The 22,380-nt window shown below is 45.9% G+C and overlaps 1 protein-coding gene across 7 annotated transcripts in view; it reads left to right on the top strand.

The window, feature by feature from the left end:
- Positions 1-20,605, top strand: part of ATP6V0A1 (ATPase H+ transporting V0 subunit a1) — a 30,629-nt gene extending 10,024 nt beyond the window's left edge. For 2 of the 7 annotated variants that reach the window (XM_084496234.1, XM_084496232.1), the window contains exons 10-23: positions 909-1,121; positions 1,770-1,920; positions 2,126-2,265; positions 3,034-3,191; positions 3,646-3,736; positions 4,565-4,683; positions 4,996-5,212; positions 5,836-5,943; positions 6,671-6,745; positions 9,188-9,295; positions 9,920-9,937; positions 11,794-11,911; positions 12,364-12,535; positions 18,719-20,605. In XM_084496234.1, the coding sequence (XP_084352360.1) occupies positions 909-1,121; positions 1,770-1,920; positions 2,126-2,265; positions 3,034-3,191; positions 3,646-3,736; positions 4,565-4,683; positions 4,996-5,212; positions 5,836-5,943; positions 6,671-6,745; positions 9,188-9,295; positions 9,920-9,937; positions 11,794-11,911; positions 12,364-12,535; positions 18,719-18,812 (1,782 nt within the window). In that variant the 3' untranslated portion in view covers positions 18,813-20,605. The remainder of the gene's footprint in view (positions 1-908; positions 1,122-1,769; positions 1,921-2,125; positions 2,266-3,033; positions 3,192-3,645; positions 3,737-4,564; positions 4,684-4,995; positions 5,213-5,835; positions 5,944-6,670; positions 6,746-9,187; positions 9,296-9,919; positions 9,938-11,793; positions 11,912-12,363; positions 12,536-18,718) is intronic. The other 5 variants (XM_084496237.1, XM_084496235.1, XM_084496236.1 and 2 more) reach the window with 3 other exon arrangements.
- Positions 20,606-22,380: the final 1,775 nt, after the last annotated feature.

The following is a 22,380-nucleotide window of genomic DNA, read 5'->3' as shown; positions in this document are numbered from 1 at the left end:
GAAGTAGTTTTAACTTAGCTATTTTTCCTGCCTGTCTTCCTATTTTCATGTTGTGTTGTCCTGAAGAGTTTCTGCCTTGGAGCTAAGCTCTTGTGCAGCAGCCTGAATGTTGATAAAAAGCAATGAGCACACAAAACTGCTGGGTGCCAGCTCCGAAATATTTGATGCTTGCTTCAAGGAAGAAAGGCAGTATGTCATAATGCAGAAAAATGTAAGGGATCCAAGATGAAAATAAGGAACAAGTTCAGGAGCTAGAAGAAGAAATTAATTTGACCACCTTATCTTATACAGAACCTCTCTCAAGCTGGAAGTTGTGTGGTGCAGCTGTTTCATAATTCTAAAGAATGCAGAAGCAATTTGACTGTCAGAATGCAAAGCTGCATGTGATAGCTGTGCCCCGTGTCCTCACTTTCCCTTGAGTATCAGACTTTCCAGGCTGGGAGTCTGACTTGGCCTGAGTTAGACTTGTTCCAGTTGGAAAACACCCTTAGTAGAAAACACTTTCTCCTTTCCATTTTTTTTAAAGTCTGTTGTAGTGTTTTTCTGTTTTTTAAGGCAGTGTACACCTCACTTGTAGAACTCCTCTCTGCTCTTTTAACCTGGGTGGAGGAAAAAAATTTTGTGATCACAAAACGGTTCATTGTTTGAAGTAACCACTGACTTGGAGTTGGAGGAGGAAAGTATTCAAAGGCTATACCTGGAAGGAAGCCCTAAAATCTGCTAGCAGAACATATTAATATGGAGAGTAAAGTATATACTGCAGACATGTGGCAGTCTTGTGCATGGGATGGGGGTCAGGGCTCAGGCATCCGTTCTCTGGTGGGTAAGCCCTACTTCACTGCACTTCTGTGTGCTGCAGGTTTTGGCTACTGATCTTGCCTCATTTTTGTCCCGCTTCTCTATGAAAGGTGCTGAACCAAACAGAGGATCATCGCCAAAGGGTTCTGCAGGCAGCTGCTAAAAATATCCGTGTCTGGTTCATCAAAGTACGCAAGATGAAGGCCATCTACCATACCCTGAACCTGTGCAATATCGATGTGACACAGAAGTGCTTGATTGCTGAAGTCTGGTGTCCTGTTGCTGACCTCGATTCTATCCAGTTTGCTCTCAGGAGAGGCACTGTGAGTATCTGCTGCACTGCTCCTATCTGCTTCTGTTCAGGCAAACTATCAGCTGTCAGCAAGCGCAACATGGATTAATTGATTTTTCTGGAAACCATCCCTTTGGGCTGTTTGAGTCAGTCCTCACAGAGGACAGCTTATTTAACATGCAGGAGTCATGGCTTATAGCTATAATGCTGTGTACCTTATAAATACACTGTGTAAGCCTTGAAGTTCAGGAAAATGCTGTGATCAGGTGTTTTTCTGTGTTGGAGCTGATTGGTTAGCAGAACTGTGCGTTGTAGTCCTGCTGTTTTTATATACAGTGCAGCTTCCTGAAGGGAGCTATCCAGGACATTAGCAAGCTTGCCTTCTGCTCAGGTAGATAATGAAAAGTCAGGTGTCTTTTCATTTGCTGTTTTATAAAATAATGAAATAAAATGCTCCTCCATACTAACAGTGTTTCTCCTCCTGAAATATGAAGTGGAGAGCAGAGGAATCTTGGCAGCCTTCTTCAGCTGCTCAAGTATACTTCTTCATTACACAAGCGGGCTATAAAAATGCAAGCTTGCAGTTTAACAAATACTAACAAGAAAGTAATGTTTTACTCTCTCCTCCCTTACTCTGAGGATGTTTTCTAGTCCTGATTTTTTATTTTTTTAAAAACAGGAGCACAGTGGATCCACTGTCCCATCCATTTTAAATAGGATGCAAACTAATCAGACCCCACCAACATACAACAAAACTAACAAGTTTACTTGTGGCTTTCAAAACATTGTTGATGCTTATGGCATTGGAACTTATCGGGAAATAAATCCAGGTAAATCCATACTTATAAATGTAACTTCTTTTAGTTGTAGCGTTTCTCAGTGTTGACTGTCCTGTGTGAAAATTTCTATTGGTGAACTTAACTCCGGTCAGAAGCAGGGAACATCCCGGGGAATTGTATTGCATGTAAATTGTACTGTAGTGAGGCTGGGCTTACTCAGATGCAGTGCATTAGGAGTGTCATTCTTCTCCTACAGCACCGTACACAATCATTACCTTCCCGTTTCTGTTTGCTGTGATGTTTGGAGATTTTGGCCATGGAATCCTGATGACTCTGATTGCTGTCTGGATGGTGTTCAGGGAAAGTCGTATTCTGTCACAGAAAAGTGACAATGAGGTAAAGAGACGTGGCATGCTCGGCTTTGCATCTAAAGCAGAGTTGCAACTTGATTTACTTGCATCTTCCCCCTCTTCAATTGAAAATACCTGTTACTCCTTGCATTTGAAATTTGTGAAGCACGCAAGCAGACTGACAAGTCTGTAGACCACAGACTGAGTAGCATCATCCTGTGATTTTCCTTTCAGATGACTGGAGGAAATTATTCCTTTCAGATGTTTAAAGGAAATTGTTTATCAAGTGCAGCTGGACAGCTAAGCAGTTGTAAATGGATCACCCCAGAACCTGGTTGGGTTATAAAGGGATTCAGTCACTGGAAAATTCCTGGTGTCTGTGTGCACCCAAGCACGTGTATCTACACGATTCTTCCTTTTACTGGTCTAGGCTTAGGCTGACAGGAATCAAATCAGAGTGCAGGTGCATTGACAGAGCATGGAGAAAGCTGGACTGGGGTCAGCACTGCTTAGTTCCAAAGCAATGCTGCCAGCTGGGGGTTTGCATCACTGGGTGGAGTGCAATTTGTCCTCTTCAGCTAATTCCAGATTCTTTACACGCAGTCACACCACCAACTTATCCTGTGTTTGGGTTCTGTTCTTGCAGCGTTACCTCTTGCACCCTTAATCCCCGCCACATGGGAATAAAGACTCTGATTTTAGTCCATATGGCCAGTGTTGCTTGTTCTGCAACTGACTGATGTTACTGCTTTGTCCGTATGAGAGACTTCCCTTGTTCTCATGGACCTTCTTTTCTCTTTTTTTTTTATGTCAGATGTTCAACACTGTTTTTAGCGGCCGATACATCATTCTACTGATGGGACTGTTCTCCACTTACACGGGCCTCATCTATAACGACTGCTTCTCCAAGTCTCTTAATATGTTCGGCTCATCATGGAGCGTTCGGCCGATGTTCACAAAAGGCAATTGGTCGTGAGTAAACAGTTGGTAATTACATAACTAACAAGTGATAGTGTCAAGTAGGTGACATTATCCATCATCCTCCCATGTCAGGAAAGCAAAAAATTCTGAACTCAGGCTTGAGTAGAATTGGAAGAGAGTGTGTAAATGTAATGCCCAATGAGTTTCAAACCAGCTTGTTTTCAGAGAATTAATACAGAAGCACTTTAACACTGTTCTTCTCATAGATTCACTAGATTCAGGCAAGATTCCTGTCTCCTGAATCTTTTTTCCTTGTGGCACTGAATAACAAGTCAGAAAAAAGATTTGTTACTCATTTGGCAAATCTCTAGGGCCACATGGGAACCTTAAAGTTCTCTCAATTTGATCTATTTCTTGCTCTCACAAGGGAAGAATGCTATTACTTTTATAAAGAGGTCAGCATTGCTTGTGCTAATGTTTATATAATCTACTTATACCCAAACAGAGATGCTCTGCTGGAGACTACTCCTCTGCTTCAGCTGAACCCTGCTATTCCAGGGGTGTTTGGTGGTCCGTATCCCTTTGGCATTGACCCAGTAAGAGCCCTTCCTTTCTATGCTGTCCTTTATGAACATCTTGTGTAAACAGAAAAGTGTCTGTCCAGTTCACTGTGAAAGATTTCCCCCTCCCAGCTATTCCATTAGCAGTCCTTATCAGTGTTGGAAACAGTCCTGAATGATGAAAATGTTCCTAAGAGGCGCTAAATGGAGGATAGAAAGACTTGGGGCCACAAAAGACTTTTTTCTCATCCTTTCTAACCTACAGCTTTTTAATCAAATCTGGCATGAGACATAGAAATCATTTTACGAAATTACTTTTTCTTTTTTTCCACTTTGGAAAAAGTTAGTTATCTGTCTTTCCAATCAGTCTTGGAAATGTAAGTTTCTGAGTAATCCTGACATTTTGTAGCTGCTTATATCAATAGCACTGCTCCTTGTACTTAGAATATTTGACAAAAATATTGTGTGTTCCACATCAAAGAGGAAGTGCAGAAAATCAGAACTTCAATGTGTAATTGCTCATTGAAATGGATAAACATTTTTTTTTTTTCCTGTCAAGGTAATAGCCTCTGTACTCTTTTCCTGCAACTTTTGCCTCCCATAAGAATAAGCAAGGCTTGATTCCTGCTCTGATAGTGGGATCAGTTGCTTTAAGTACTCTTATCAGGAAGATTGTCTGCTTGTTTCCTGAATAGGTATCTGCATGACAAACATCTTTGTTAAAAACCAAACAAATAGAACCTTTCCCTTAGAGCCTGATACTTTCTGGATGGTTAATACTGTTTAGCTTAGAGAGAACACTTTCATTCTTCTCTGTTTTCCTTTTACTCAGTGCTTGGCTGACTTAATGGTGTTTTTTCACAGATCTGGAATATCGCCAGCAATAAGCTGGCCTTCCTCAATTCATTTAAGATGAAAATGTCTGTGATTCTTGGCATTATCCACATGCTCTTTGGTGTCACGCTGAGTCTTCTCAACCACATGTAAGTGCTTTGTTCTGCTTTCTTGATGGGGGAGGGAGGAAAACTTCTCCGGGTATAATGTGTGTATCTGTTTAAGATGCAGGAGTCTATCAGACTTCAACTGAAAGGTATAATACAGTTATTTCTGTGTACATATCACCATGCATGTTAAGTAGCTAACTGTGTTAAGTCCTAACTATTATAGAAGTGTGTAGCCTCTGCAGTTTTGTTCCAGAGGTGCTTTTCCCCTTCTCTTAAAAAAATTTTGCCCTACACATGCCTAATGTGAACTAAATATAATTTCAAACTCTCCTTTTTTCTTTTTTTCTGTAGATATTTTAAGAAGCCACTGAACATATACCTTGGATTTATTCCAGAAATTATTTTCATGTCCTCACTGTTTGGATACCTTGTTATTCTCATTTTCTACAAATGGACAGCCTACGATGCTCACACATCAAAGGATGCACCAAGCCTTTTAATACATTTTATCAATATGTTTCTGTTCTCCTATGGCGATACCAGTAACAAGATGCTTTACAAAGGGCAGGTGCGTGCTCTTGCTAGAATAGTAAGATCATGGATGATTCATGATATTAATCTTTCTAATATAACCTTATACTAATTGTAAAATCAGGCATTAAACAGTTTCTCTCTGAGAGAGAAGAAATGTAGCATCATTTCCAAAGCCTGACACTATGTAATCTTGAAGAAAGAAGGAATAATTCCTTTGCAGAGAATTTATATCAGACTGAACATAAGTCAGCTGTGCCCCAGCATATCTGGATCCAGATTAATAGTGAAAAGTCATTAGAAATATTGCCCTGCATCTGCAGTGCGGTGCCTTGAAGCTTAGCTAAGGTGCTAATGCGATTTCCCCACAGCACTCGGATATCTGCCAAGTTGTCATTCCCTGCAGAATCCTTTGTCTTTTTCCCGAATCTAAACCACTATCAGTGTACACAGCACGTGTACAGTCAGGCAAGTTGCAGTCAGTTATCAAGTACAGCTCATGTTGCTGTTCCTGGGGGGGGAGAGAGAGTGTGTGAAGCATCCACATGCTCTGGGAATTCAGTCGTTCAGTGTCATGTGAGACCTCTTGAAAGGTTTGGGTTGGTTTTTTTTTTGAGTGTGGACTGCCACTAAATCATCTGAGACTTGTTTCTGTTGCAGCAAGGGCTCCAGTGTTTCCTCGTGGTGGTGGCGTTACTGTGCGTGCCGTGGATGCTGGTAGCTAAACCTCTGGTCCTTCGCCATCAGTATTTAAGGAGAAAGCACTTGGTGGGTGACTACCTTGTATATTTTCAATACGAGAACTTATTACGGTTGAAAAGCTTTGTTCTCCACCTGGATACATGAGTTCATGCTCCCCTGTGACCTGTAAAGCCTCTTTGCATATTCCTAGTCAGAGAGGCCGCTGGGTTTTACTGCAGATGAGGTATTGCCTGCCTGCTTAGCAGATCTGGATCCAGCATCAAGTCAACCTTTAAAAACCCTACCTGTTGGTAATGACAAAAGCAATATGACTGCTTTGAGCATTGTCAGCTGGTTTGGGAACAGTTTTATTGGTTGCTGGATGCATTTCTGTGCTTTTGCTAGGGTGACAGTTTAAAAACAAAGTAAACTTCATGGCTGACAAACTTAATGGCCATAATTCTTAAAGCATTTCAGATGGTTAAAAGTAACGGTGATTGCAGAACTCTGTTTTTTTCACTTTTACATGAGAGGTTATCTCCTGGGGTACTCTGTAGGTTTCCACCTGTGCTGTAAAGTATCTTTATATAAAATGCAGGGACCTGGCACGTGTGCACTGGGGATACTTGAAATTTTCCCTGCATGTATGGCAGACAGCTTTTAGGATGTTAAGTTGAGTCAAAGATCAGTTCAGTTAAAGACACTCCCTCTCCCTTCTCTGACCATCTTTCATCCTCCCATGTCCCCTCCATTCGTCTCCCTTTCTCTTTTTGTTTTCTTCCTCCTCCCTTTCTTTTCTTCCATTCACTATCAGGAAGGGCAGCCCGTGGAGGCCCAAGTCAGCACAGTCCCGAACGAGCAGGCACTAGAGGCAGCAGCGGCTGCAACAGTGAGTGGATTTAAAAAATCACGTGATGGATTTATATCTAATTATCAAGAGAGCATGGAATGTATCTGAATTTCATAAGTGAATGACAACTGCACCTTTAGGGTGAAAGACACTTTGTCTTGGACACTTTGTCTTGGAAAGAGCAAAGTTCAGCATAACTGATACATTCTGGAAGAACTCCCAGGCTGGTGGACAATAGTTCCATATGCACAGAATGCAGAGACGCTTTGCAGGAGTGCTGCTGAAATCAAAACCTGCAGAGCAGCACAAGAATACCTTGCTACCACATCCCCCCAGGTTAAGTTCCCCTTTTTTCCTTTTCTTGCATATTTGTTTAAGCTAGATTAGGATTCTTCTCAGTGAAGCGTTTTTGTTTGCATTGTGTGTTCCCAAACATCGTGTTTATGTGACGGCCTCCCAGCAAGTTCATACCAATACTTACTGGATTTTTAACATCTGTGCCCTTGCAGACACTTGGACTTGAAAACTACCATAAAATGGTTAAGCAGAAATAAGCACTTATTTCTGCTTATTTGTGTCCAAACCTATAGCCAACCCTTCCATGTGAAAGCTTTCTGGTGGAACGAAGATTGCAGCAGCTCCTAGAACTTCTATCTCTTTCTCTGTACTGCATATTCCAAATTGGTTTTAGTTATGAATGCTGCCTGTCTAACTAGGAAGCTTAAATCTCACGAACAGTGAAACAAATTGTGTGCTTTATGTGCTAAAGATGCTTTGAGGATAACTTCTTAGCTGTTGGCCTATGTTTCAATCATGAAATTTTCAGTAGCTTCACAGAAACGTCAGAAATAACAATAGATTTTTTGTGCATAATCCATCCCACATACTGAGTGCCTCTTAGTAAAAGAAGCTGTGAGTGAAGATCTCTGGGTGAGGTGTGGCTGGAGTATAAAGGAAATGGTTGGAGCTGTGTTTAGTTTGGACTCTACGGAGAACAGATGCAAGTTGGGTGTGAGGGAAAAGCTGCAAAAGTACAAATTCTTCCAGCCTAGGAGTATAGAAATGGAGTGCTGATACTATTCAACAGTAACTTAAAGTGTTAACAAAGATGCTGAAAACTCAAAGCATTGCCTTACATATTCTAACTTTTTTCATCTTATTTCTATTTTCAAAGCAAAAACAGCTACCTAATTTGTCTTTGGAAACAACTTGACAAAATCTTTAATTCGTGCCTGGTAGTTTTAGCAAATTTATAATCTGGCATAAAGTAAAAGTAGGCTTCTAAGAACAAATTGGTTGAAAGAGCACTGAGAGACTGTTCTGCTCGTACATGTATGCCAGAGCAATGAGCTGTGAAAGCCACGGAATCTTAAGCCTCCTCGGTTTGTGTTGTCATCCCTAAACTTCTAAAGTATTAATGTTGCTAGTTAGCCTGTTTACATTCCGTGTTACAAATGACCCTGGTACAGTCCGAAAGCTGAACGCAGGGCTTTTATTTCCATTTGTGGCATTTCAGCCCACCTCTTTAGGTGGGCCAGGCTCAGAGGTCTTCATGTACAGTCCCTCAGATCAGACACGAGCGTTTTCTGTCTTTGGAACATCTGGAAGGAAGTAGAAATCCTGCTTTACAGTGCCCGTAGCTGCTTGCTGAAGAGAAATCCAAAACTAGAGATCTGCAAGTTAGACCTTCATTGTCTAATACGCATTTACAACACATCAAAGCTCTGCTTGAGGTCACTGTCAGATGTTGAACAGTTCTCTGCGTCCTTTCTTGGTGGTGGTGGTGAGACAGCATGGAGGAGGAAGCCTGCCGTAACTGTGCAATGAGTGCAGTCATCAAGTGATCCTATCAGAGGAAAGTTTCAACTTGCTTTGTGGATTATTCTTTCCTATTCAGAGAGCAGTAGATTTATGAGCGTCAGACGCTGAGTGTCAGAACCAATGCCTATAAAAGGAACTGCTTGCACAACACCGAATTTCCAAGTAAGGGAACGTCTGATTTCCCACGTGTGTCGGGATGCCTGGCACTGGTGGGGAGCGAGTGTGTGTGTGCACAGATCTGTGTCAGTCAGTCCTGCTCTGAGGTGCCACTGTGCGACTTGTTTCACTTCCAGCAGTGGTGCTTCAGTCCTTCTGAGTGCTTGTTCAACAGCTGCTGGGCAAAACGTTGGTCTGTTGCACATCAGTTATAGCAAATGTTCTTGTGAGAGACGTGGCATTTATTGGGATTGCAATTATTTTAGAGAAATGTATCAAGTATTCATGCAGGAAGACTCTTTTTTTTGTCCCCCAACCCTAGCAGGAATCAGCATCTTTCCCATCCAAGCTGGGAAACAGAATTGTACAGCTGGTTTAACCCGGGCCTTAATGTCTTGTCTTCTTCTGTGAGCTACTGCTGCTGCACTTGGAGTCGTAAGAAGCACCCACTCTTGTAATAAAGCACCAACAACGCTTTGTTCTTTCTTTTTCTGCATGTATTAGGGGACACACAACTTTGGTGGGATCCGGGTGGGCAATGGACCAACTGAGGAGGATGCTGAGATCATTCAACATGACCAGCTATCTACCCACTCTGAGGAGGGGGAAGAGGTAAGAACCTGGCCAGCCTCTGTCTGAGGGCAATGAAGTTGGTAGCAGAATGTGCTAGCTTTTTGGACTACATTTACTGATTTCCAAGCTGTTTAAATAGCAACATTTTCAGTAAAGTGTTTTCATAGCAGTAAAGTACCACGGACCATCTTTTGGTCATTCCCAGGAGTTCTGGAAAAAAAAAAAAAAAAGCAGCATAATTTGCAGATAAAGGGAAAAGTGGCTTTGTTTGTCCTCCTTACAAGGAACCATCATCTTAGAGGCTACACAGAGCTGCAGAGTGCTCCCAGATGGTATATTCAGCTTGTCTCTGGCTGAAGTGCAGTGCATTTGTGCTGCTTGCCAAAGGCCAAGGGCTGTGTTTGCAATAGTGAGATCTCAGTTTATGTTCATTTTGACTGGTGGGGGTTACTTTAGCTGCTTTGCCTTACTTCTGATAGAGGAGAAAAAGGAGACAGTCTCTTAATTTGGGAGTTTTTTGACTCCTCTTAACAGTTCTCCAGCTTCCATAGTGCATGTAGTGTGTAACTGCTTTACTGGGTCATGCTTAGGAGGGAATTATTGAATGTGCTCGTGATTAATGTGATTGAGACACCTCACTAAATGTAAACTTGTGTTTTCAAGCCTACAGAGGATGAGGTGGTAAGACTACAGCCAGCTTTGCATTCATGTGTATCTGGAATGTTTCCCATTGGCATAAACCACACACCGAATTAAACATGTTATGTCATGGCATCTTCTCTTCCAAAAGATCTAGCTGTTTACGTATTACAGGCCATTTTTAATTCTTCATACAACATCATACCCATTAACAGACCTTTAATTACGTCATCTATTTAGCTTGTGTCTTATCCCCTGTCTGCAGATCTTCTCTTAGTTTACCTGAAAAGCCGCTGAGCCAGAGGTCTGAAACGGAAAAGATTTTGCTTCTAAAGTTTAAGTCTCGTTTGCCTTATGTTGTGTCGTTGGTAACTCTGCACTGCAACAAACACCATCTTGAAATGTTTTTTCCCAAACTGACTTTAATTTTAAGGATGATATCAGTTGTTGCCAGTGAGTAAATACAGCAAAAGCAGTCTGGTTTCATACAGCTCAACAACTAACCCAGCCAGGATCTTGCTGTAGAAGAGAGGCTCTGTTTTGAGAAACTGCTCATTCATAAACACTTGTAACAAGAATGAGTATTAAAGAAGTGGTTTTTAGGAACTCTCATGCTGAATTGATTGTAGGTTTCAGGCTATCAGGTAACCGCTTATTTATTTTACAAAATAAAAGCATAAATGCCATGAAATTAGAGTAGCTTTGCAACAACGAGGTCATAAATTACGCTAAAAGTGGTTCTGTTATGTGGAAAGTGGTCCTATTATGTCTGGGTCCATGTGGAATTGGTGGGGTGGAGGGGATCAGCACGCTGCTGTACTGTTAACTCTGTATATCCGGAACCCTGTGAAAAATGTGTAGAACTGCCAATACCCTGCCAAAGCAATCCTGCTGATTCTTCTGCTCCTTAGCATAGTGGTGACTCTCTCCATAGCAGTGACTCCAGCAGTTGCATGTGGCTGTAAATTGTCACTGTTTAAATATTTGTCACGTTCCACTTATTGCACACTGACGTGCCATCTGTGCTGGGAGGTGGTACTGTTTGCTAGGGCAGTCTTTATTAAAGAACTTCGCAGTTCACGTTCTGTGGAGAAGAAATTAGGCTTTTGACAGCTAATTTAGCTTTGTTGTTTGAAATATTTCTTGCTCTGGATGTACCAAGGGAGAAATAAGAATATAAATAGCTTGCTCTGCATGCCTAGAACACTAGTCACTCGATGTCTTTAAAGTATCATGTTGACTTAACTTAAATATGAGCAGTTTCTGAAGCATGGATTAAATCCAGAATGTAGGGAATGCTTTCCCAAGCTGCACAGTAAAAAACTGCCCTTCATGGCAGATTTTCTTGAGTTCTTTATTTATTATAAAAAAAAAAAAAAAGACTTTGCCAAAGAATTGTGCACACGTGACTTTTTCTAGACTGTTTTGTGCCCCCTTTTTGCTTTCAAAGAGGGAAAGTTCCCATCTTGTAAAATGTTTTTGTTGATCCTGTAGCAAAGGTACATGCACAGTATCGACTTGGAATCCTGTCTCCTTTTTTGTAGAAATCCGTGCAGTTTACCAGTGAATTCGTATGAATACCATATTGTTGCTGAACAGTCTTTTCCTGGCAAAGTCCATGGCTGAATTTACAGCGTCTTGCTTTCATATGATAGAGCATGAAAGCAGTAATACTCAAGCAGTGAGCTATTACTCTGCAAAACCTACTAAGACAAGAGAATTCATTTTTAATTTATAAAACTGACATGCTAAACCAGGAGAAGACAGTATCAGTGTCTAACTTCAAACACGCTGTCCTTGGTAATAGCACCAGGTAGTGTGCTCATTTTCCCCAGCCAGCCACTCTCTCATGCTTCCAAGTCTTGCAGCTTTGGTAATTTTCTGTGTTTGCTTTGCAGTTCGACTTTGCCGACACAGTGGTGTACCAGGCAATCCACACCATTGAGTATTGCTTGGGGTGCATCTCAAACACCGCGTCCTACTTGAGACTCTGGGCTCTCAGCTTAGCCCACGCACGTGAGTACTCTTTTTCTGGAGCAGAAGGTTGGATCAGTGTCACAATCAACCTGGACCAAAGACAGGAATGCAAGCAACTTTCCCCAGAGCTCTCTCCAGCAGTGTCAAGCACTGCTGCTTTAGGACAGAGCTGTGTGTGTGTGTTAGATGGTGATGATCAAGTCTAAACACCAATATCTGCTTGCGTAGCGCTCTGCTAGAAGTTGTCAGGGATGGATGGAAATTAAAACCCTGAATAAAGCAAAAATCAGCTGTGCAGGTGGTCTGCCCTGCACTGCTTGCAACAGCTGGGGGCAACATCCTGGTTTACTTGCCTGCAAAAACTGTTGTTCCTCTGAATTTGCCCACCTTGTCATGATGGGAATTTGCTTGACTTCATTTTTTTGCTATATAAATAAACCGTGACCTTGTTGAATGCTCTGAAAGTCCTCTCCTCTCCCTTCTCCTGGCAGAGCTCTCGGAGGTGCTCTGGACCATGGTGATCCACGTTGGCCTCAGTGTGAGGAGTCTGGGTGGAAGCTTCGGCCTTTTCTTCATATTTGCTGCTTTTGCTACCTTGACAGTAGCAATTCTCCTGGTCATGGAGGGCCTGTCTGCTTTTCTCCATGCTCTTCGCTTGCACTGGTGAGTTACAGGAATGCTCAGAAACCGCAGAGCTCTTTGTGGTAAGGAAATTGATGTCACCTGGACTACCTGGAAAAATACCATCTTCCAGCAGATTGAGTTGGCTGTTACACAGTAAAACTAAAGCTATAAAATGAGGGTAATAGTGGATAAGACTGAGTTGAGATCAGTAATGTTCAGAAGTGCTAGAGTACCATGGATCTTATCTAAACATCTAATCGCCCTATAGCAGATGTGCTCTGGCAGCAGAAAGCCTTTAATAGGACCAGGGATTTTCACTCTCGTTTCTAGTAATACACTTCTTTCCTGATTGTATGCATAAACTTAGAAATTATGGGGAATAACTGATCTGCAATTAAAAATAAATCAGAGTGAAGCTTTGTGAGCAATAGGATTGGAAGGTTGTGCTTGATGGATGAGTGTGCTTTTGGCTTTCAGAAGGATTTTTTGTTCTGTCCTTTGCTCTGTCGCTTGGTCCCAGTGTTTGTTTTCCTTGATGTGCTGCGATAGCTGCTGATTGCAGTTCCCTTCACATCTGGTCTGCTCTTTGAGGAAAGCTTTGTGCCATTGGACTGTTTGAATAGGATGTGTGAAGTGACAGGCAGTAAAATAACAAATCAGTGCATCTGGGCTGCAGATATTTACAGGGATGCTACCCTGTAAATATCACTACTAATAGATTTTTTTTTAATGTGGTAATCTGTTCTAAATAGACTTTTCTTTAGCGTATTTTGCTGACTTACAGGGAAGCAAAATCTAGGACTAGAAGCTCAAAGATCAGCTCAAATTGAGCTCTTTTGTCTTTAAAATCTCTCGGCCGTGAACTGTTGTGTGCACGTGGTATTGTAGCTGTAGCTCAGCGTGGTGCATGTGACTTTGCTCATCTTCCTGAGACCTTACATAGAACAAAGGGCAGCTTTGTCTGTCTGCATTTTGGGGTGCTGTGGAGTATGAGGAATATTTCTTACTGCTGTTGTTTATTTACTAATGCTTCCTTAGTCTCTTTTGCGTGATTCTTAAGTTCCTCTTTATGCAGCCAGCCAGCAAACAAGAAGGAATTAGTCAAGTGCTCATCACTTTCTCTGCACCCAAGTATGGAAAGTGTTCAAGAGCTTTCTCTAATCCGTGTTTAAGAGCACCTTTTGTTCCACTTCAGATTCCCTGTTTGGCATGCCAGTAGAATCAAAAGAGCAGCATGGGGATGGGTTGTGCTCTCTGCTGAGGTTCTCTTCAGGCTAAAGTGTAGACGAGTGAGTCTGTGCCTCTTCTCTGGAGAGTTCTGGTTGCTGCCACCTCTTATGGTCATTTCTCTCCTGGTAGTTTGAAAGTGAAGTCACATGAAGTTCACAAGGAGAATTCTATTTTGCTTAGGTGGGAGAAAAAGGCTGTTCTGAGCACTTTTTAAAAATAGTCTCATAAGTGGAAAAGGAAGCCAGTGCCTTTTAGAAACAAACAAGCAGAAGTCTCTTTGCACTCTTCCCCATCTCCTGGGGAATGAAAACTTTGTCCCCTTGTGTTCTCCGTTGACAAGTGTGCTTCAGTGCACACTGAAATGTTGTGGTGTGCCTGGGCTCTGTAGCTCAAGTGAGTTGGGTTTCTCCCAGGAGTTCAGAGGTGTCTCCATCTTGTGCTGAGGGAGCCTCTCGTGGGGGGGCTGCTCCTGCAAATGGCTGCTGGATGGTGCTTCTGTTTTTCCTGGCATCCAGCCTAGAAATCATCATACCAGTCACTTGAGATCTTCTTGTTGACTGGCTGGTGTTTCCTCATCCTCACACTGCTGTCACTGTATGCACGGTTGCATCAGTGTGAAGAGGGAGCTCTGCACACCCAGCTCGACATTAGTGCTAACAGCACAGAGCAACCAGCACTCTGACTCTGCGTGGTGTTCCTGATCTTCAGTGGCTTGTGAGTTAGTGGATTTTCAAAATCTTGCTTGTCTGGACTGCAGTGCTTTGTGGCACGCTTCTGAATAACAGTACGTGAACGGCTCTGAATGCCTCTTCTTTTTCACTCTAGTTAAGCAAGCATGTTTTTCTGCAGATACTTATCATGTGATGATAATCACAGACCACACTTAGGGATACTGCTGACAGAGCACCTGAAACAAGGGTGAACTAGAGTTTACAGCTCAGCAGAGAGGTGGCTTTTCACATTACCAAGCTGTTTCTCAAGTATGATTAAAATATGGTCTAGAAATGTTTAAAGGGAAGATGCGTGTCACTGAAATGGCAGGCAAAGAGAAAAATCCAGCTGAGCAATAGCAGTAGGCACGTGGATCACGGGTGCCATGCAGAGCAATGCCAGGCACCTGCTGGAGAACTGCAGGAGTGAGGTTCTAAATTGGGATATTTGCCCTGAACATATATTTCAAACTTCTATGAGAATGTAAATAAAAGTTTTTATGAAAAATCTGCTCAAGCTTAGGGTCTAAAAAGCATCAATTTCACACTGCAGGTGACATGCTGGAATTATTTTGGGTTTGTTGGGTTTTCATTATCACAATGGAAAGGAAGGCACCTGCAGTTGTTCAAAACAACATGCTGTTCACATTCCTTTTTGCTTCTGAACGTGGAATCAGTATGTTTCCAGTGGTAGGTGTTTCCTTTTCAGAGAGCGGGGGGTGGAGGATCAAATGCAGCTGTCCTGGGAAGAGCAGATCATATTTTGTGGCTCTGGGAGAAGAGTCACCTATCTGGAATTCTGAAGGTGTGGGTGGCTCAGCCTTCCTGGAAGGGAGGAGTCATTCAGTGGGAAGAACAGATTCTTCCATGAGCTCTGCCCCTCAGTCCCAAATGAGGAGGATTTGCTGCGTGCTTTTTCAGAAAGCGAGCATTTTTTCTGCAGGCTGGGTTTTTCTGAAGTGTTTTGAGGCGGAGGAAAGCACTCACAGTGCTGCCAAGATCGCAGTCTCCTTTATCAGAGGTCTGCTGGAACTCAGTAGCTGTCTGAGCTACGCCCCATGCCATGTGGTTAATTCCTTGCATTGTAACATCCCAGTTCTGAAATACAAAATGTGTTTGCTTTGCGGTGATGGAGCTTGACATCTCTGTTTACGTTATTGTACCTCACTTCTTTATAAGCCGGTCAGCAGTTCTAATGAAAGCAAACATAGACTTTGCCCAAAAAGAGACTATTGTATCTGGATGCAGAGCCAGCTCACAGCACTAGCAGTTGATGCAGAAATGTTGTTTTGGTGGAGCTGCCTGTTTAAAGCAAGGTTTTAGGCTTGGTTTAGAGCTGGAAGCTCTTTTCCTTAGAATATATCCCGAGAGCAGGCCATTGCTGAAAAGAATGGATAGCAGCAGGCATAATGCAGAGCAAATCAGGTTAATTCAGAGCAGCAAAGAGTGGAGGTTGTGCTGCTCTGCAGGAGGCAGGTAAGTGATAAAAGATGACTGTGATGTGGAGGCTCAGTTCCAGGGTTGGGAGTTTTTACCCTTGCCAATGCCACGGCCAAACCATTGTCCAGGCTTGGCTCTAATCACCCCAGTTCGTGTCTCAGCTCCCACACCTCAGCCCACGTCCATCAGCATGGAGAGAGTGGTTCCCAGTCACATGTGAGTATGGGTTTGGCAAACACGGAGGACTGTCTGCTGGTACTAAGGGTTGGAGACTGGTTTCTCCTTCCTGAGTGCATGAGCAGCTTCTCTGGGAGGTGTGTGCACTTTGCCATGTACTTGAGACAGATATAAATGTGATTTTTCTTTGCCATGCGTTGCCTGAGCCGTTTGCCACAGGTTCATGGACATTCAGAGGATGAGCTGAGTTCCTTGGAGGCAGCGAAACAGATCCCAAGCATTCCTCCTGGTCGCACGACGTTAGGTGCAGCTGCAGGTGGGAAGCTCACACAAAGCCCGTGTTGTTCCAAAGGCTGTGGGGCTGCCCAGTGCCACCAAAATAGGTTTCAAACACAAGCGTGTCCAGCCTCAACCAACCGGGTGGAGTAAATAAAAAGCAGCAGTTCTGTGGTGCCTTGCAGATGGCTGTGCTCAGCTGTAAGCTGAGAAGAGAGGCAGGCCCTGCCCTGCCCTGGCATTGCTCCTGGCCTGCAGCCACCGAGGGGGAGTGCTGCTTTCGGAGAGGCGTGGGCGTGCTGGAGCTGCATCCCACTTGCAATCCAGCCAGCGGACGTGGGAGTAGTAAAGCCCAGCTCCCCACCCACTCGCCAGAAATGTATTTCTTTTCCTTCATAAAGGTCATAAGCCAGGGTATGTCTGTAGTGTGACCATCGCAGCGCGGTACTGCTCTAAAAGGCCATCTGCCCCATGCGTAGGATGGAATGATCCCGCAGCATGTGAAGCTGCTGTCCTTCTGGGGAAAGAGAGGCTACAGCCACCTCTGCACAAACACCCTGCTGGCTTTGCACCCGCAAGGTGCACTGCAGGCTGCCCTCGGAGTCGCTGCCAGCTCAGGCATCGACGTGTTCCTTAAGGATATAAATACCAAGCAGGAATTTGCACTTGAGCTAACTGAAAGTTAGGTTTCCTGTTCAACAGATGTCTCTGCAGTTGCTTCCCGACGGGACGGGGAGCTGCCTGGTTTTCCAAACAGTTTGGTTATTCTGTGACCAGCGGGTTGGAAAATCCCTGCAACTTCAGCCCGGCAAACACTTAACTATTACTACAAAAAGAAAAAAAAGCTGAAAAGAGGGTTTTCTTGAATGCAAACAACCAGAAAGCTTTTTTCTGGTCTGTTTATTTACTTTGCACTGCTGTCTAGTAAATTCTTCTGCAGAACTTGATCACTGAGAGACAGTACAAAGTGTAGCAGTAAAGCTAGCGTGCATGAGAGTGTGAGTGACCCTGGGAACAGCAATTTCTAATGTCTGAGAAGGACCTTGGGTTCTGGGCATTACTCTGTAGACAATTGCAGGAAAAACACACAGTTCAAGCTGTGGAATGTGGTTAAACTTTTTCACTGGTTTTCTAACCTTACAACAGCCTCTCCTTGAGCTTCGGGTATCCAGTTGTGGCCAGTTGTAACTGAGTCTGTCCAAAAGGAGCTTTTGGGTGTCAGGGCCAGCTGGAACAGTTAATCATCGGGGTTAAAATTTCATTTACAGTGGGTTCTGTGTGAGTCAGATACCCAACCGGCTGCCTCTTATTTCCCTTTGCTTACAGAACAGCCACTTAGTCACAGGATACTTATGGAGATTATCAGGGTTCCTGAAAAACTGGAGCGTGTTGGCAAGGAGCCCTTCCTCCCCCACGGAAAATCCTGTTCATCCTAGGGATTCCTCTGCAGGGAACTCTCTGCTTATCGGCATGAACAGGCAGCAGAACATATGAGCAAAAAGCTCTTTTTATGAGTTTCACTCCTGACTCCTGAGCTCTGGTGAGAAACCGCTTTTTGCCAGCTGCAGCACCATCAGCTTTGGACTTTGCCATGGTTCTCAAACTTGGAAAAAATAATTAGAGTGAGATTTTTCTGCATTTATTCTGCTAGAATAGCTGTACAATCTGCTGCCGCTTGATTCCTGCAGAGACTTAAGTTTTTTAGTGGGCCACGCAGTGGAAAGTGTTGCTCATGAGGCTCCTTGAAACACTGTGCTTGTTTTTATTGTGAATCATGGGATTATTTTTTTTTCTCTCCCTATTTAGCTGTTGCTGACCATTGGACAGTTCTCGAGCATAATGCTTTTTTTAAACTGAGTTTATTAGGGGAAGCAGGCAAACAAGGCGAAGTTAATGTTCAGCTTCAGGCAGCAGGCACATCTCTAGCTCGGGAGAAGGAGTCATGTGGGCAAAAACCAAATATGCTTAAGTAAATAAACAGAAGCAACCGATGGAGGAAGTCAGAGCGCAGCACCGTGCGACTGAGCTTTGTTGTGGTGAAAATGTGAACTTCAGTAACATGGTCTTATAGGTAACGTGATCTTATAGGAAATGCTGGGTGCTTTTAGGTGCTTCTAAGTGACACCACGGTTCAGGAGTTCTTATTTTTGTTGCCCTTATTGCCTGTGGTGCTGGGATCAGTACCTTGACAGTTTTCCTCTGCTCCAGAAACGTCAAACAAACTGGGTTTTGTGCCAGCAGCTGAGCTACATCATAATCCTACTTCTTCCTCTTTAAAGGCTTCTTTTTATGGTCCATAAACAGCTCCTTTTTAATGGAGTTCCTGCTAATCTCCAGCTCTTGTGAGAGACCTGCCTTTGTAATGAGTGCTCGCTCTGTTCTCTTGCAGGATTGAGTTCCAGAACAAGTTCTACACTGGCACTGGGTTCAAGTTCCTCCCCTTCTCGTTCGATACCATCCGCGAAGGGAAGTTTGACGATTAGAGATCCCTCTGCTCCAGCAGTGTTACCCACCTGTGATCTATGCCTAGTACTGTCCCGTGTGTCTGAGTTGCATGTACTCCTCCCCTAGTGAAAATAACTTATTGCAGCAGCCTCGAGTGTTATCGTGGAATTTCCAAGCCGAGAGCTTTGGCATTCTCGGGTACTGAGTGACACTGGATCAAAGAAACTGCTCCTTCCTTAAGTTTACTGCTGAAGATATGAAGTGCATGAAGTGTCGGTGTGGTGTGTAATAGTGTCCTTCTCGTGTTGTGAGCTTCCTGGCAGGCTTATCAGGGCAGCATGAGAAAAACGCAGCTACAGCTGAGTGGGCATAAAGGCACACGGGGAAGAAAAGGCAACTTCAGCTCGCGTAAAGCTTGCTGCTCAGGAAAAGAGATTTTTACAGGGAGCTTTGCATGTGGATCTGCGTGTCTCTGCCTCTGATTTTATGAGCAATGGGCAGTTCAGGGTGTGCTTCTCCTACCTCCAGTGCTTCCACATGTGCAATGTTTTTTAATCTGGCAAAAACAACCTCTTACCCTTTGAGATTCAGCTCTTCTCTGACCTCTGGACAAGGCTTGAGGTGCTGGGATGAAGGGGCGCAGCTCAAGGGGCCTCAGCTAAGTGTGGGGTGGTTCTCTTTGTGCCCTAGAGATGGAGAAACACCTGGCCTTTGCCTGGCTTGTCCTTGGGGAAAAAAAAAAAAAAAAGCCAGTTTCTCTCCTTCATGGAGAGAAGATGCTCCTTTAACCAAGCATCTGCATGCTCAAATATCCCAGGTAAAGCCCTGTGCCTGGTTCTGCTGCTTATTTCTGGAGTCTGGTGAGCACAGGGACTTTGCTGCTAGCCCAGGCCTGTGTGCAGGTGCCTTGGGGCCAGCCTGCACAGCTCAGCCTAAAAACATGACTGGAAAGATGGACAGAGAGAGACTGGGTGTTTTTGGGACAGACGTGGGGTACATTGGGAAGTGCTCTGGTGTTCCTTACAGGTACCACGTGTCCCTAGTGCGCGGGGCTGCCTGTGCACCTCGTGGACATGGTCCAGCTGTAAGATACCTACACGTGCCAGTTGGACTGTCGTGGCTGTCTCATTTAAAAACAAAGCCCCGAGGCTGCAAAGGCCTCAGAGGTGCTGGCCCATCCAGCTGACCCCTTGTGCATGACGGCAGCGGGAGCAGCTTTTGCAGGAGCAGAGGTCCCGGTGCCTACGCCGTTGTGGCAAGGGTACGCTCACAGTCTAAGAGGGCCATTAAGGGAGAAGAGAGGCTGAGTCTTCCCCCAAAGGGTCTTCCCCCCCAAAAAAAGTCTCCGTGGCAGTGGATTCTCTGCCGTATTTCCCCACTGCAGCCGTTGCTTTTTCTCCTGTGCAAGGTGAGCTCTGTTTTGCCCTCCTCACCGTGACGTAGCTGTAGGAGCAGTGAGCTGTGTGTGTGTCTGTGTCATGTGTGAACCTGTTGTTAATTGTCGCAGTGGATCTGGAGTATTTATGTATGGACAGCGTAGAACAGTAACAAGAATCATCGTAACCTGGATCTGAAGCAGAAATGCCATGCAGCTGGGGGAAAAAGGGGAAAGGTGTGTGTGCACTTGGTGCAGATGGTGTCACGCGTGCGTGCGGAGCTGCACTTCGTCACCTTCTGGGCCACTGCTGTGTTTACAGGCAGACCTTGCTGTATGTTTACAAGGGTGTTTGCAGAAAGACAACATCAAAATGCAGCTGGAGCAGCGACCGCAGTCCTGCCCAGGTGGAACGTGTTGCTGATGGTCACTATAAATTAAACTAACTGCACTACCTCTGGTGTGGCCTCTCCTTCTTTCCTCCCCCTGATGCTGGGGAGGCTTCGGGGGAGAGCGGGGCCCTTAAAAACCTTCCTGCTCTGCGTTTTTCTGTCACCTTGGCGGCCGCTAAGAGGAGAGGGGATGAGAGAGCAGGCCTGTAAAATGAGAGCAGCGTGCCCGTGCCTCTGCTGGAATGTCTCCGTGCTTACAGCCCCACTGCCCAGCCTGAACCCAGGCCAGCTGGGGCACAGCAGGGCTGCCTCGGCTGCTCCCTGCGAGAAGCACACACGCAGGAATTACAAACTAAACCTTGATTAAACCCAGTTTTTGTGGCTGCCCTTTCCACGGGGCTGAGGCAAACAGAGCCCCCCGGGCCGTGTTTACTCAGGCCTTTCCTGCAGGCTTGGAGCTGCCTGCGGGTTTTTTTTTCCAAATGCGCAGGAGGAGCGGAAGGGAGGTTGCCGTGGGCTTTGGGGTTGATTGTGTTTTCCAAGCTGCTCCAGCTTTGCTGTGCTTCCGTCTCCTAACGTATTGGTCGAGGAGCGGGGTTGGGCAGCCTGAATTTGGCCGTGTCCCTGGAGCTGGAGGCTCCTGCCCCACGCAGGGACGTGGTTCCCCCGCTGCTCTGGGTGCCAGCTGTGGCCAGGGGCTGCTCTCCCCTTTCACCCCTTCTCCTGCTCCCTTGCACCACTCCCCCAGCGAGCTCTTGGTGCGCAATCCAAATATTTCTGCCCGTTTCCATAGCTCTGCTGGGCTCCTTTCAGGGCTGGCAGCGGAGGGGAGGCTGCGGGGAGCCCTGGCCTCATTTCGGAGGAGCCCCGAGCTCGCCCTCCTCCAGCCGCGGGGGTCGGGGCTGTCCCTCGAGCCAGGCACTGCCCTGGGCAATGCCCCCGGGGGGGTGAGGTGGGTGCCCTCCCACAGCCCCCCCGAGGGAGATGGGTGCCCCAGGAGGGTGCCCCGCACCATCTCCCAGCACGGGTTCCCCTTTGTGCTCCTGGGGGGGGGCTCAGCTCTGTGCTTCTCCCCCGGGGATCCCTGCAGAGGGGGGGTCCAGGAGCGCCGGGGCTGCCTTTGCTCGCCGTTTCCATTCCGGGGGGGGCTACGCTGGAGCCCCCTCCACTTCCACCGATGGAGACCAAGCCCAGGGCCGTGGCCCCGTCTCCTCCCCGGGCAGGGCAGCGGGGGCGGCCCCGGTTCCCCTCCCGGCGGCTCCGGGGCTCGGGGGTGGGGCTCGGGCCGCTTCTTCCCCCCGTTCCGCCGCCGCTGCCCGGTCTCGCAGTGCCCTCTGCAGGCTGGAGCTGCCCCTGCTCGGGACCGGGACCCCCCCCCCCTTAACCCCTGGCCGCCGGTGCCGGTCCCGGTGCCTCCCCCGAGGCTGTGCCCAGCAGCGCAGCAAGCGAAGCCCCGAGCCCCCCACCCCGAGCCCCCTCCTCGGGGCCATCCTACGGCAAAGAAGCTCCAAGCAGCCGCAGGCTGAGCCCCCCGGGACCCTCTCCTTGGACTCCTCCGGTTTGGGGCTACGGCACTGCCCTCACCGGGACCCCGGTTCTGGGTTCCCAGTCAAGCCCCGCTGCCCGTACCCCGTGTCCGAGCTGCTGCTGCCCGGTGGCACGGCCACGCTCAGCTCAGCACCTCCTGGGCCACTTCCCGGGGCGCTGGCACCGGTTTCTCCCCCGGTTCGGCCTCCCCGGACTGCAGGCAGGGGCATCACAGCGTGCAGGAGGCCACCAGCACCAGCTCCTCGTCTCCTTCGGGGCCAACCGGGGGCTTGGTGTCCCCCTCCACCGGCT

Source organism: Aythya ferina, assembly GCF_964211825.1.
Source record: "Aythya ferina genome assembly, chromosome: 23".
Classification (NCBI taxonomy): domain Eukaryota; kingdom Metazoa; phylum Chordata; class Aves; order Anseriformes; family Anatidae; genus Aythya; species Aythya ferina.
Note: the sequence above shows the minus strand (reverse complement) of the source record. Positions and strands in the feature narration are given on the sequence as shown.